Raw genomic sequence first — 13,355 nt, 5'->3', positions numbered from 1 at the left:
ATGTTGATAGCTTTCTTGAGAGTAAGTTTCTCCTCTGAGTGGACATGCTCCCTCAGGGTGATCTCTTATTCCTAAGTTGATTCTATACCTCTGATAAAATCATCTTTCAGTTGCTCAAATTCACAAGTTTCTACTCATCTCATTTAAGGCATATTCTGATCAATGTTCTCCATCGTTTTCAAAGCTCTGATGTAAAACACATAATATTTGTAAAAATATTAGAATATTCAAAATGGGTCTTCAAGGCCTTCGAAATTTCTTCAGCCTGGCTCTTTTCTCCTCTGAGGTCGAGGGTGCAATACAGTTGTAGTTCTTTCCCCAGAACTGGCATGAGTTTTAACATTGAGGCTGTCTGATTTTATTGAGGCTGGAAAAAGTTCAGAATCTGACTCAAATCAGCTTCCATCTTCACAGGAGCAGGGACTGGAAAATTCAAAGCCACAGTGACTCACCCAGAAGTATAAGTTTGCATGATTTTCTTATTACTGTTTAATGCTTCTTACAGTAGCTGGTTCTCTTGCAGCTTTCAAAATATCTACAATTTCAGCTGCATGCTTCTGACACCGTGATCTGGCTTCTGCCTCGTCTTCAAAGGGCAATCAAAGATATTACAGATTTCATGACTATGACAAGGGACAGTACATTTGGAAGGTGCTGTGAGAATTTTTTCCAAACAGTCACTCGATAATCGTGGGAAACCAGTAGGCAAATTTGCGGCCGTAAAACCGTGTTTGGGGATACCCTGAGAATGTGAAAGTCGTTATATAAACAGAGGCAATGCTCAGGTTGCGAACGGAATTTGTACTTGAGTCCGTTTGCAAGTCGAATTGTGTGCAAGTCAGAACACAGTGCGGGACAATATAAAATAGCTGTACATATAACTACGAGGAAACGCTCGCATGTGGGATCTTTAAAATTACTATTAATACATCTCTGTAATGGGATCTTGTTTCTAAGTACGAGCATCCGTGAATCCGTCGTTCGTAAATCGGGGAGCTCCTGTACGTGTTTGCTTTCTAAACACGTTATGCAAAACTTTGCAAAGAGTTTTAAATGAAAATTAATCACGAATGTTTTGTGCGTGCGTGTGGTTCCATTTGTTTAAAAACACAACACACAGACCGTAACGCCCCACTATGTCCCATTCATAACTGGATGTAGTTTTGTGTGTTAAAATCGCCCTTTGCCTGGATGCGGCAATATTCCACCTCAATGCAACCAGTTCTTTCGTAGGTTTTGCATGGACGCTTCCGACCTGGGTCGGGGAGGCCTGTTTAAAATTGGAGGAGTTGCTGGTCGTTGCTGCATGTGCTGCCACTCAAGCTCCGGGACCAGGCGTGCTCGATCGCGCGCATGCGCGGCGCCTGTCGCCAGGATCCCCAGCAGCTAGGAGATGCTGTAGTGGCGTATTTTGTTGTTTGCTGACATACGCCATTGAGACAAACAACAACAACAACAACAAAAATAAAATGTCTACCAAAGCGGAGCAGTGTAAGTATGGGAAGGACACAGCAGTGGTAGAATGCCCTCGGGAAGTGAGGGTCAGTTAGTGGCAGATGGTGTCATTGTGTTGCTTCCAAAAGAGGCCTGTCCACTGAGGGCTTCAGTACATTGCACACCTTGCTCTTTTTTCTCTCTCTCTCTCCAAATTTAATGGTCAAATTGACGCGGAATTAATATTTCTGCACGGGCGTATTTTTGACGGCAGTCATGGTAAATTAGCCCTGCAAGTCTCGAATGCTCCCTAGCCTGTCCTCGCCAGGTCCAGGAACTGCATTCAGTTGCCAAGGTCAGCTCATTGCCAACATTGGGATGTAGGGAGGGAGTAGCTTTAAGGTGGCTAATTTTAAATGTCCGCAGCAGAATGATGACTTTATACTTCTGAAGACCGTCCCTGAAGAGGAAAGAGAAGGGAAAATGTCGGTTGACTGTTACAAATAAAGTACATTTTTAGTGTATGTGCGCATATCACACATTATTATTTACACAGGCATGTAGCCAAGCTTCACTGGAGGACTCTCGTTTCCTAGGATAACCACCTGTTTCTGTACTAGGTTTTTTTTTTGCTGTTATTTTTCAAGCTGCATTATGAGCATCATTATAGCATGCATCTCAAATAGTTTTCAGAATAGCTGACTTTAAAAAAAATGCTACAGTTAGTGTCTGGGTCTTTTATCAATTGTGCACATAAAATCTTTTTTGTTTTATAAAAATGAACAGAGAAACTATCACTGTCAACAAATAATATGAGAAATCTCTGAAGCAGGATGTGCAGCTTGTAAATGCCATAATTACAAATGTGCTATGATAGGGACTTTCCAATGATACCGCCAGACCTGCTCAGTTCTCCAGCATTTTCAGTATTTGAGATAGTCTGCTGACCATAGCACATTTTTAAAATTATGGTTCCTTATTTACAGGTGAAATAAGTTAATTTGAATGATTTTGCAGTCAAAAAATGTCTGAAACTGCATTGTAGGGTATGTTGTCTTTACATTAAGAATTTGTCTTAAATATGTGTAATGATTGTAATGAGGTCAGCCAGGTGGACATCATAGAATATGTGCTCCCTGATTGGGGCTGTTAATCTGGTCTAATCAAGGAGCCCTGGCTGACAGATATGAACAGGCATGTCAGCCATCCTGTTTACTCTGAGAGCTGGATCTGAGGGAGCTGGACCAGTGTCAAGGACGCTCCACGTGTAAGCAAACAGTGACTTGGTGACAGGATACTGGCCTCTGCGGAGTTATTTGAACATGATTGTGAGGTTTGTTAAGATATCCTGTCATTTCATTAAAGTTTAAGTAACTCTTAGTCTGAGGATCTTCATGTTGAAGTGGATGTTTATTGCCCATTGCAGATGTGCTTGAGAAAGTGATATTGGATTTGGAGACACTCTGAACTAGTGCTTAGAAGTAAGCACTGGTGATGATGTTCTTGTGCACACTCTTCTCTTGTCCTTCTTTGTGATGGAGGTGGTGAAGGAGCTTTGGTGACTTCAAGTACATTCTGAAGATAGAATAAGTTGCAACCATGGTATAGCAGGAAGTGGATGAGATGTTGCTCAAATGGATGCTATCCTTCTGAATACTACTGTGCTTCATGAATGTGTTTGGAGTGGCACCATTTGGACAAACCACACTTTGGAATTGTGCCTAGTAGGATAGGAAGTTTTCAGGAGTTAGGGGGTTAGCCAATTGATACTGAATATCCAACCCCTGAAGTGCTGTTATGGCTCTGGCATATATTTAGGTAGTACAGTTGAGTTTCTAGTCAATGGTGATCCTCCCAGATATCCCCCTCCCTCTCCTTTCCCCAGGATGTTGATGATCAGAGAGTTGCAGGTGGTAAACCTATTGCATATGAAGGTGAGATGGTTTTCTCCTGTTAGAGGTAGTCATTCCCTCGCGCTTGTCTGAATATTATTTTTCACCATTTGTCCAAGCTTACGTGTGGGCTCAGATTGTTTCATTATTTGAGCAATTGTGAATGGAGTTTAACACATGAAAACAACAGTGGACATTCCCATTTCTGAAGTTTTGATGGAGGGATGATCATTGAGGATGCAGCTGAAAGTAGGGCACTAACATGAGGAACTCCTACAATCATGTCCTGCAGTTGAGGTGGTTGGACTCTACCAACCATCTTATTTTGAGCTAGGATGATTTCTACTGGTGGAGAGTTTTTTGTTTTCTCTGAATCCCATTGAATTCAATTTTTCTAAGACACCTTGGTACCACATTCTGTCAATTGTTGTCTTGATGTTAAGAAGTCATCCTGACCTCAAATCTGGAATTCAGCTGTTTTGTTCATGTTCATGGTTGATAGTGTCAAGGCCTGTAGCCTTTCCCTTTTTTATTTTGAGTGATTAATGTACATTCCAAACCAATGAATGTCATGCGATAGCCAGCATTACAGGGAAATAATATGGACACTTTCATAATGGGAAGTCCTATAAGTTCAAGTTTTTAGGTGTTTTATGTAGGCACAGTTCATAAAGTATTTGTAGACAGTTATTTCAATACAGAAAATTCACAGTATGACTTAAGTAATTTGTTATATATATTTTGAATTTGCTATATTATCATTGTTTACATACTCATCTTTCAATTATATTTCCATGGAAAAAATTAAGAGCTGCAGCTTTATAAACTGTGGTATGGTTGTATGTTTCCAGTGGTATGATATGTTGTTGAAAAAAAAATGCCACTCATCTCAAGTGTGATATACTGAAATAGTTAATTCTTCTGCTGTTATGTGATGCAAATGACTGTAATTCTCTGTATGTTTTGAATACTGAAGTATTGCTATGTACACATTTTAAATTATTTACTCGTATGATAATATCCATAATTTACTAATTAACAGACAGCAACTCGTGTAGGTGTGTGTGCAGGCATACAAGGACATTCTGCTTCGGTGGTTAAAAGTGCTGTTTGGTGTGTTACTGAGCCCTACAGACAAAGAAGCTTTTTGTCTAAAACCTGGTCTTGGCTGAGTTAACAGATTCCACCTGTAGCTTCACCATCACTGTGCTGAAGAGTGGAAAAATCAGCCAGGTGTCAGTTATACCATTCCTGATTGTTTTCGATCATGGGACAAGCATGGTTTTGAATATGACAAAGGACATGCTGTTGTCTAGTCTCTCTATGTGAAGTATCACCGCTTCAAGTAATGTACTGGCAGATTATTTTCTTGGCATCGTAATCCAACGTATGTCACAAAGGAAGATGTAAAATCTGGATAGGAAATGAGAATGCTGTTTAACTTTGTAAAGCAAAATATTGATTAAAACAACTGACATCTTCCAAAATTCTTACTTATTCAGTTGCATCTAAGGTCCGTTATTTACAAGAGTACCACAATCGTGTTCTTCATAACATTTATCCTGTACCATCTGGAACTGATATAGCAAATACATTGAAGTACTTTTCACAGACATTGTTAAGGTAAGCTTTCTTTTACGTGTACCTGAAACACATAATGACATGATTGTTTTGTAAAATGGGTTTGAGCATTGACATTTTGTATTTTCATTCTTTTTGTACAAATAAACAAGTAAATGATCTCGAATTTTATTTGGAAGGAAATTCCAGCCATCAAAAGTTGTATTTAATATAATAACTCATCTTTGTGCATATCTGAATTTTATGATTTAACTTAAATAGACAAACAATTAGTGAAACATTTGGCTCTTCCCATATGCAGTCATTCAATACTTTGAAAAGATCTTTGTTGTCAGATGATGAGATTACACTTGTCAGCAACTGCTGGTTGAAATACAGAAGAAAATAGCAATGATGAAATCATGGCACAAGGATTAATGCCTTTGTGAAAATAGTTAACAGAGATTTTGTATGAATGTGTTAATGCTTTTGTATGCCACATTAATACAATATCACTCATTTCAATTTCTGATGTGGCTCAACCAGTTAAAACAATTGAGGCATCATCATCTGGCTATAAAGAAAATAAATAAACATTCAAGAGTCAAAATATTTATTTACTGTTGCAGGAAAATAAACCCATCAAATCTTAAAATACGTGCTTACTGTTTGAAGGAAACACTGAAACTAAATTAGTGAAAATGCCTTAAATGCAAGTTACTGTATTCTAGTTTATAAAATCGTTTTTACAGGATTGCTAGGCCTTTTACAACCTGGAATCACCAACAGTTCTAGGATCTCTGTTAGGAGCACTTTAAAATGGATTATGCCATTAAATGAATATGAGACAAAGTTTGGGAAGAAAGCCATGCTTAAACATGTTAGACAGTAGATGCTATGATGGGAAGTAACATTTGAATTGACTTTGGGTGAATAGCCATTGTCCCTTTGTCGACCTTAACCAAATTATTAGACAGAGACTACTTTCAAGGACAGACAATTCATAGAGAGGTTTCTTTAGGCTACTGTTATACATCTCCTAGCTTCAATTACACAGCATTATTTGTGGAAGTTTGGGAGCAGCCTTTCCCTTCATAAATGACGTGGGCTTAGGAAATTTGTGATGTGTTGACCATAATTCAAAAATGAGGACCAAACAATTTTTATTTAGTTTTGTTGAGGGAGTACTGGAAAAAAGGAGTGGATTATTAATTTGTGTTTATATTATGGCCTGAAGCCAAATTTTGGCAAATTGGATGAACTTTCTGATGCTATTGTTGATATGTGACAATCTATAAAAGGAAAAAAATCTTTTCAACCTTGAAGAAAGTGACATGTATCAGACAATATTGAAGCAACAAGATGGATCTAATAGGGGTCGCAATTCCGAACCTGGATGTTGGATTCCTTGTTGCCCTGTTTTGGGAATAACTTGACATTGCACGTCTCGTATTTTTTCTGGCATAGGAATAATTAATGTTGATAATAGATGCAATGTGGAAGATGTATTTCCTGGGACTATTTGCTCTGGACTTGATGAGTCACCAAGGATACAATGATTTCAAACACTGTGAGAAAAGTAGAAAGTAAGCTTACAGCAGTTGGAATCACTATAATGATCATAACTAAAAGGTGCATAACAACAAGGTGCAGAGCTGGATGAACAAAGCAGGCCAAGCAGCATCATAGTAGCAGAAAGGCTGACGTTTCGGGCCTAGACCCTTCATCAGAAATGGGGGAGGGGAAGGGGGTTCTGAAATAAATAGGGAGAGAGGGGGAGGCGGATAGAAGATGGATAGAGGAGAGGATAGGTGGAGAGGAAACAGACAGGTCGAAGAGGCGAGGATGGAGCCAGTAAAGGTGAGTGTAGGTGGGTGTTAGGGAGGGGATAGGTCAGTCCAGGGAGGACGGACAGGTCAAGGGAGCGGGATGAGGTTGGTAGGTAGGAGATGGGGGTGGGGCTTGAGGTGGGAGGAGGGGATAGTTGGGAGGAAGAACAGGTTAGGGAGGCGGGGATGAGTTGGACTGGTTTTGGGATGCGGTAGGGGGAGGGGAGATTTTGAAGCTTGTGAAATCAACATTGATACCATTGGGTTGCAGGGTTCCCAAGCGGAATATGAGTTGCTGTTCCTGCAACCTTCGGGTGGCATCGTTGTGGCACTGCAGGAGGCCCAGGATGGACATGTCGTCTGAGGAACGGGAGGGGGAGTTGAAATGGTTTGTGACTGGGAGGTGCAGTTGTTTATTGCGAACCGAGCGTAGGTGTTCTGCAAAGCGGTCCCCGAGCCTCCGCTTGGTTTCCCCAATGTAGAGGAGGCCACAACGGGAACAGTGGATGCAGTATACCACATTAGCAGATGTGCAGGTGAGCACTGCTTGATGTGGAAAGTCTTTTTGGGGCCTGGGATGGGGGTGAGGAAGGAGGTATGGGGGCAGGTGTAGCACTTCCTGCGGTTGCAGGGAAAAGTGGTGGGGCTGGAGGGGAGTGTGGAGTGGACAAGAGAGTCACGGAGAGAGTGGTCCCTCCGGAAAGCAGATAAGGGTGGGGAGGGAAAGATGTCTTTGGTGGTGGGGTCGGATTGCAGATGGCGGAGGATGATGCGTTGGATCCGGAGGTTGGTGGGGTGGTACGTGAGGACGAGGGGGATTCTTTTTTGGTTGTTATTGCGGGGAGGGGGTGTGAGGGATGAGTTGCGGGAAATATGGGAGACACGGTTGAGGGCGTTCTCGACCACTGAGGGGGGGAAGTTGCGGTCCTTGAAAAATGAGGACAACTGAGATGTACGGGAGTGGAATGCCTCATCCTGGGAGCAGATGCGGCGGAGGCGAAGGAGTTGGGAATAGGGGATGGCATTTTTGCAGGAAGGTGGGTGGGAGGAGCTGTATTCTAGATAGCTGTGGGAGTCGGTGGGCTTGAAATGGATATCGGTTTCTAGGTGGTTGGCCGAGATGGAGACAGAGAGGTCCAGGAAGGAGAGAGATGTATTAGAGATAGTCCAGGTGAACTTAAGGTTGGGGTGGAAGGTGTTGATGAAGTGGATGAACTGTTCGAGCTCCTCGTGGGAGCACGAGGCGGCGCCGATACAGTCATCAATGTAACGGAGGAAGAGGTGGGGTTTAGGGCCAGTGTAGGTTCGGAAGAGGGATTGTTCCATGTAACCTACAAAGAGGCAGGCGTAACTTCAAAATCTCCCCTCCCCCTACCGCATCCCAAAACCAGTCCAACTCGTCCCCGTCTCCCTAACCTGTCCTTCCTCCCAACTATCCCCTCCTCCCACCTCAAGCGGCACCCCCATCTCCTACCTACCAACCTCATCCCGCCCCCTTGACCTGTCCGTCCTCCCTGGACTGACCTATCTCCTCCCTAACTCCCCACCTACACTCACCTTTACTGGCTCCATCCCCGCCTCTTTGACCTGTCTGTTTCCTCTCCATCTATCCTCTCCTCTATCCATCTTCTATCCGCCTCCCCTTCTCTCCCTATTTATTTCAGAACCCCCTTCCCCTCCCTCATTTCTGATGAAGGGTCTAGGCCCAAAACGTCAGCCTTTCTGCTCCTCTGATGCTGCTTGGCCTGCTGTGTTCATCCAGCTCTACACCTTGTTGTCTCAGATTCTCCAGCATCTGCAGTTCCTACTATTTCTTATTTTTGTTGGGCAAGTTGTAGAGGAATGTTGCACTTCTTTGTTGGAAAGTAATTACAAAAAACAATATTTTATGTATATTTTTTATTTGAAAATATAAGCCCTTTATAGTCAATCCCTCACTGAAATCAACATATTTTAAATTCTGGAAGAACACTAAACAAAACTTAACAGAAAGTGATAAAAATTCTAAATACAAAGCTTCAACTTTACTGTGAGATAAATGTTACTTCCAATAAACTGTCACATTCTTTATATTGTCATCTGTTGGATGATAGTCAAGCTTTATACAAAGGTTACACTGTTGAATTCCATCTGTTGTGGAACAGTTAAGTTGCAAAGTTTGAACACATACATTTATGAATGAAAATGATGGTTTAAACTCAGGGTTCATCGTTTTGATCGCAATATTCCTTTTGTGTGAAAATGTAACATTGTATGATCCCATAAATGTTACATTTTAAAATTATTTATAATATTCTTAATGCATTAGGGTCTTTGAAATGTAATGCCACATAAAGTGAGATGACTCACAGGAGAATAGCAATCTTTCAATGAATGTGAAATAACAGACTATTGAAGTAACAGAATACACTGAACTTCAGTGTATGTAATTCTTCACAACTTTGTAGTCATTTGGTTGTTAACATTTTCCCAAACAAAATAAACACATATTAACTCTTACTTAGCATCCTGTTCTTGAGATCTAGAAATTCTGAGTTAAGCAGAGGTAACATCGACATTGCATTTTATTAAACCTTGCAATTAAATCATCCGGTTCAGAAACTGTTCTAAATGAGTATCTGCAAATGCATAAATACTTAAATTATTTCAATCCACTTTTCTGTCAATTAATCAAATATAAAGTTGTGTTTTTTGCTAAGCATGTTCAATTAGTCACGTTTTAGCATTTAAATCAATATTTAATATATTGATTAAATCCTGCTTCAGAGCTCATTATTGACTGAAATATTGACAGATTTTTTTTAAATTGCAGGGTTTTATAGCTGTAAAGAGTGTTCTGTTATGTCAGGGGTTCCATTTAACAAGTACATTCATTAAATGACTCTACAGTGCTTGGAAATATAGACATGATATTTTATTCTCTGAGAGTACAATGCTGATTTTTTTAAATTATGAGGGCAAAAAGTTGTGCATTTATCCTTTTAAATATTGAATTTCATTTGTAGCTTTCAAATTGTGTTGGTGTTCATATAAGCTTTTGACGTTTTTTAAATTAATACTTTCTGGCTTGCAAGTTTATGTGTTCTTTCTTTACATAATATTAGTGAGTTATTTAAAATCCCAGTAAAGTTGTAAAAGTGTTCCTATAATAACTTGTCCCTATTAAAACAGGATAGTCAAAGTATATGGAATTATCCTTATTTGGACCAACAATTTAGATTGAGGGCCATCAAATAAATGTAAAGTTTGATTAATACATGATATCAGAAGCAGATATTTAAAAAGTTTCATTATAGGCGAAGTATTTGAAATGCTGCTTTATATAGTCCTGATTTTCCAACTTTTAAACTTGTATTCTGGTCTAAATAGAAGGTGTAACATTGCTGCACTTGTAAACGATTCATAAGTAATTATTGGAGAAATGCATATACTGTACAGGAAGGGTTTGATCCAGGAGGTTGATTCTCAAAATGTGTGATGAAAATTGTTATGTTTGGCATGTGTGACCTTGGTTACACCTACTACTAAGAATTTGCTGCAGACCTCTGAGAGCCTTCTGCAGTTTATTGCACTTTAAATGTTCATCACTATTCAAACCTCAGAGCTTGTTACTTAGCAGCGATGCACAACTTTTTGTCTCATTATTACTGTACTTAAATATTGCTGTCAAATTTAGAGAGAACAAAATAGTGTTTGTATTACAGAAAATTAAAAAGAACCTTTTATTTCAGTAATTCTTATGGAACAATCAATAGCATACATAAACTACCATTACCATTAGTTCATAAACATATGCTATCAGTCATTGATCTTTAGTATATATTCTTTTATAATTCCTACAAATGTAGTTTAGTTACATCCTAGAATTCTATATTTTTTCACTAAATCATATACCTGTTGAAATTCATTACCCTTGATGATACTGTCACAGTATCATAATTTACATACAGACATTATTTTGGTGTGATAAACATGTGCTGTTTAGAGATTTACATATCAAACACACATGTTTATCCTTCTCCTTAAACATGTTTCATAAGTGCCACCCCCTTGTGAATGAATTATTCTGACAGACTGTTATGTAGTTACCTAATCAATATTTTGTGAACATAAAATGTACCTGTAGTGACTAAATATGTTTTTGTAATTCTTGAGCAATGAAGTTTATTCATTAGTGATTTTCTAATGTGTTAACCCTATGGTTGAAATCATTTGAAAAATAGATGAATTGCCATGAATCTGTCCTTCCTATTCTTCCAATTTTATTTCCTCCCTGGTTGTCCAAAGATTAGATTGAGTAGACAGGTAAACTAATCCCAGTTGTTTTGTACTATTTTCCAGAGGTTGGAAGAGCACATGGCAACTCACCTGTTGATTCAATCTTCCTTCCTTACCCTCACCCGACCACATGAAAAGTGTGTGCTTAGTATTTCCAAATGTATTCCATTAGTGAGATTAGGAAGTCAACATGTGTTCAATTTTCTCAACTCTATTGCACAGTAGACTGAATTATCAGTGTGTATCCTATTGTGTTTCACAGTGAATGTTTTGAGTTTGCTTTGTAGTGTACAATATGTGATATTATGTGGATTAATCATCATGAAAAGTTGGAGATTCATAACTGTAGAGCAGGAGATGGAACTTGCTAGTGCCCTTTATTTGGACTCTGAGTGATCTCAGTTGCTCTAAAATGGTGTGCAAGGCTCAGTCTTGGAGGGAGAAGCATTCTGGACAGTACATTGGTAGATATAAACAAAATGTTGAATGTCTGCAGCAAGTATGCAGAGGAGGCAGATCTTGGCATCAGTTGGCATGTGATGCTGATTTAAGTCCAATAATGTCATTTTTAAACTCAATACTCCACCTTCTCCTAATCTTGTGCAATTGAGGACGATCTAAGCAGAAGGAAACCGTACCCCTCCCCTACCCAGGGCTATTTAAAAGGAGAATCAACTATATGGGGTTTAATTGCTAGCTTATTTCTTCTGGCTGTAGGTACAATGTTCAAGATTTTTGATGCTTTCCATAGTTTCTTCAAGTTGCAGAAGACTACATGCAGAGTGGCATGGCAAGTGCTGAAGAACTTTCTACTGGCTTGAAGGCTCAGCACAGTCTGATTGCTGTCAAACATAATTGCATTAATGGCTTTCCCCTTGGAGAATGAAGAAAGGCCGCATGAAGCAGAACTACAAGAAGAGAAGCAGCGGTGAAAAGGGCTGTATCTACCTCCTAGTACTCAGCAAGATGAAATGCAGTGAGGCACTATGCGTTATAAGAACGTTCATGTGGAAATCTGTCACCTGCCGTAGCTACAATTGCAACTCCACTGCACAGTGAGGAGTGCATTGCTGGAAAGGTGACCACTGCCATGAAAATTTAAGCCACTGGTTCCTACCAAGCTGAAGCTTTAGATATTTACAACATTACACAGTTTGTCGACCATTGTCATGTAGGGCAGGTCACTATTCTCTGCTCAAAGATAACTAACTGCATTTCATTCTTGCTAGAGAAAAGCAGAGAGCAAGCGCATGGTTACGCCAGTGTTGCAAGCTTTCTTGTAGTGCAGGATGATATTAACTGCTTGATGAACACAGCAGGCCAAGCAGCATCAGAGGAGCAGGAAGGCTGACGTTTCGGGCCTAGACCCTTCTTCAGAAATGGAGGAGGGGAAGGAGGTTCTGAAATAAGTAGGGAGAGAGGGGGAGGCGGATAGAAGATGGATAGAGGAGAAGCTAGGTGGAGAGGAGACTGACAGGTCAAAGAGGCGGGGATGGAGCCAGTAAAGGTGAGTGTGGGTGGGGAGTTAGGGAGGAGATAGGTCAGTCCAGGAAGGACGGACAGGTCAAGGGGGCGGGATGAGGTTGGTAGGTAGGAGATGGGGGTGGGGCTTGAGATGGGAGGAGGGGATAGGTGGGAGGAAGGACAAGTTAGGTTAGGGAGGCGGGGACGAGCTGGGCTGGTTTTGGGATGCGGTAGGGGGAGGGGAGATTTTGAAGCTTGTGAAGTCCTGTGGACAAGGGAGGCGCAGTTGTAGTATGGCGCACTGACCTCTACATCGCCAAGGCCAGATCCCAACTCTCCAACACCACCTCCTACCGTCCCCTGGATCATGACCCCACCCCCGACCACCAAACCATCATCTCCCAAACCATCCACAACCTCATCACCTCAGGTGATCTCCCAACCACAGCCTCCAACCTCATCGTTCCCCAACCCCGCACCGCCCACTTCTATCTCCTTCCCAAAATCCACAAACCTGTCTGCCCTGGTTGACCCATTGTCTCCGCCTGCTCCTGCCCCACCGAACTTATCTCCACCTATCTCGATTGCATTTTCTCCCCCTTGGTCCAGGAACTCCCCACCTACGTCCGTGACGCCACCCACACCCTCCACCTCCTCCCGAACTTCCAATTTCCCGGTTCCCAACACCTCATCTTTACCATGGACATCCAGTCCCTATACATCTGCATTCCCCATACAGATGGCCTAAAGGCCCTCTGCTTCTTCCTGTCCTGCAGGCCCGACCAGTCCCCTTCCACTGACACCCTCATTCGCTTAGCCGAACTCATCCTCACCCTCAACAACTTCTCTTTCAATTCCTCCCACTTCCTACAGACAAAGGGGGTGGCCATGGGTACCC

At 41.0% G+C, this 13,355-nt stretch overlaps 1 protein-coding gene across 2 annotated transcripts in view; it reads left to right on the top strand.

Moving 5' to 3' along the window:
- Positions 1-1,360: 1,360 nt before the first annotated feature.
- Positions 1,361-13,355, top strand: part of LOC109934231 (unc-79 homolog, NALCN channel complex subunit) — a 199,097-nt gene continuing 187,102 nt past the window's right edge. For both annotated transcript variants that reach the window (XM_048599752.1, XM_048599751.1), the window contains exons 1-2: positions 1,361-1,491; positions 4,829-4,949. In XM_048599752.1, the coding sequence (XP_048455709.1) occupies positions 1,470-1,491; positions 4,829-4,949 (143 nt within the window). In that variant the 5' untranslated portion in view covers positions 1,361-1,469. The remainder of the gene's footprint in view (positions 1,492-4,828; positions 4,950-13,355) is intronic.

This window comes from Rhincodon typus, chromosome 8, assembly GCF_021869965.1.
Source record: "Rhincodon typus isolate 14 chromosome 8, sRhiTyp1.1, whole genome shotgun sequence".
Lineage (NCBI taxonomy): Eukaryota > Metazoa > Chordata > Chondrichthyes > Orectolobiformes > Rhincodontidae > Rhincodon > Rhincodon typus.
This window is presented reverse-complemented; position numbering and strand designations above follow the sequence as displayed.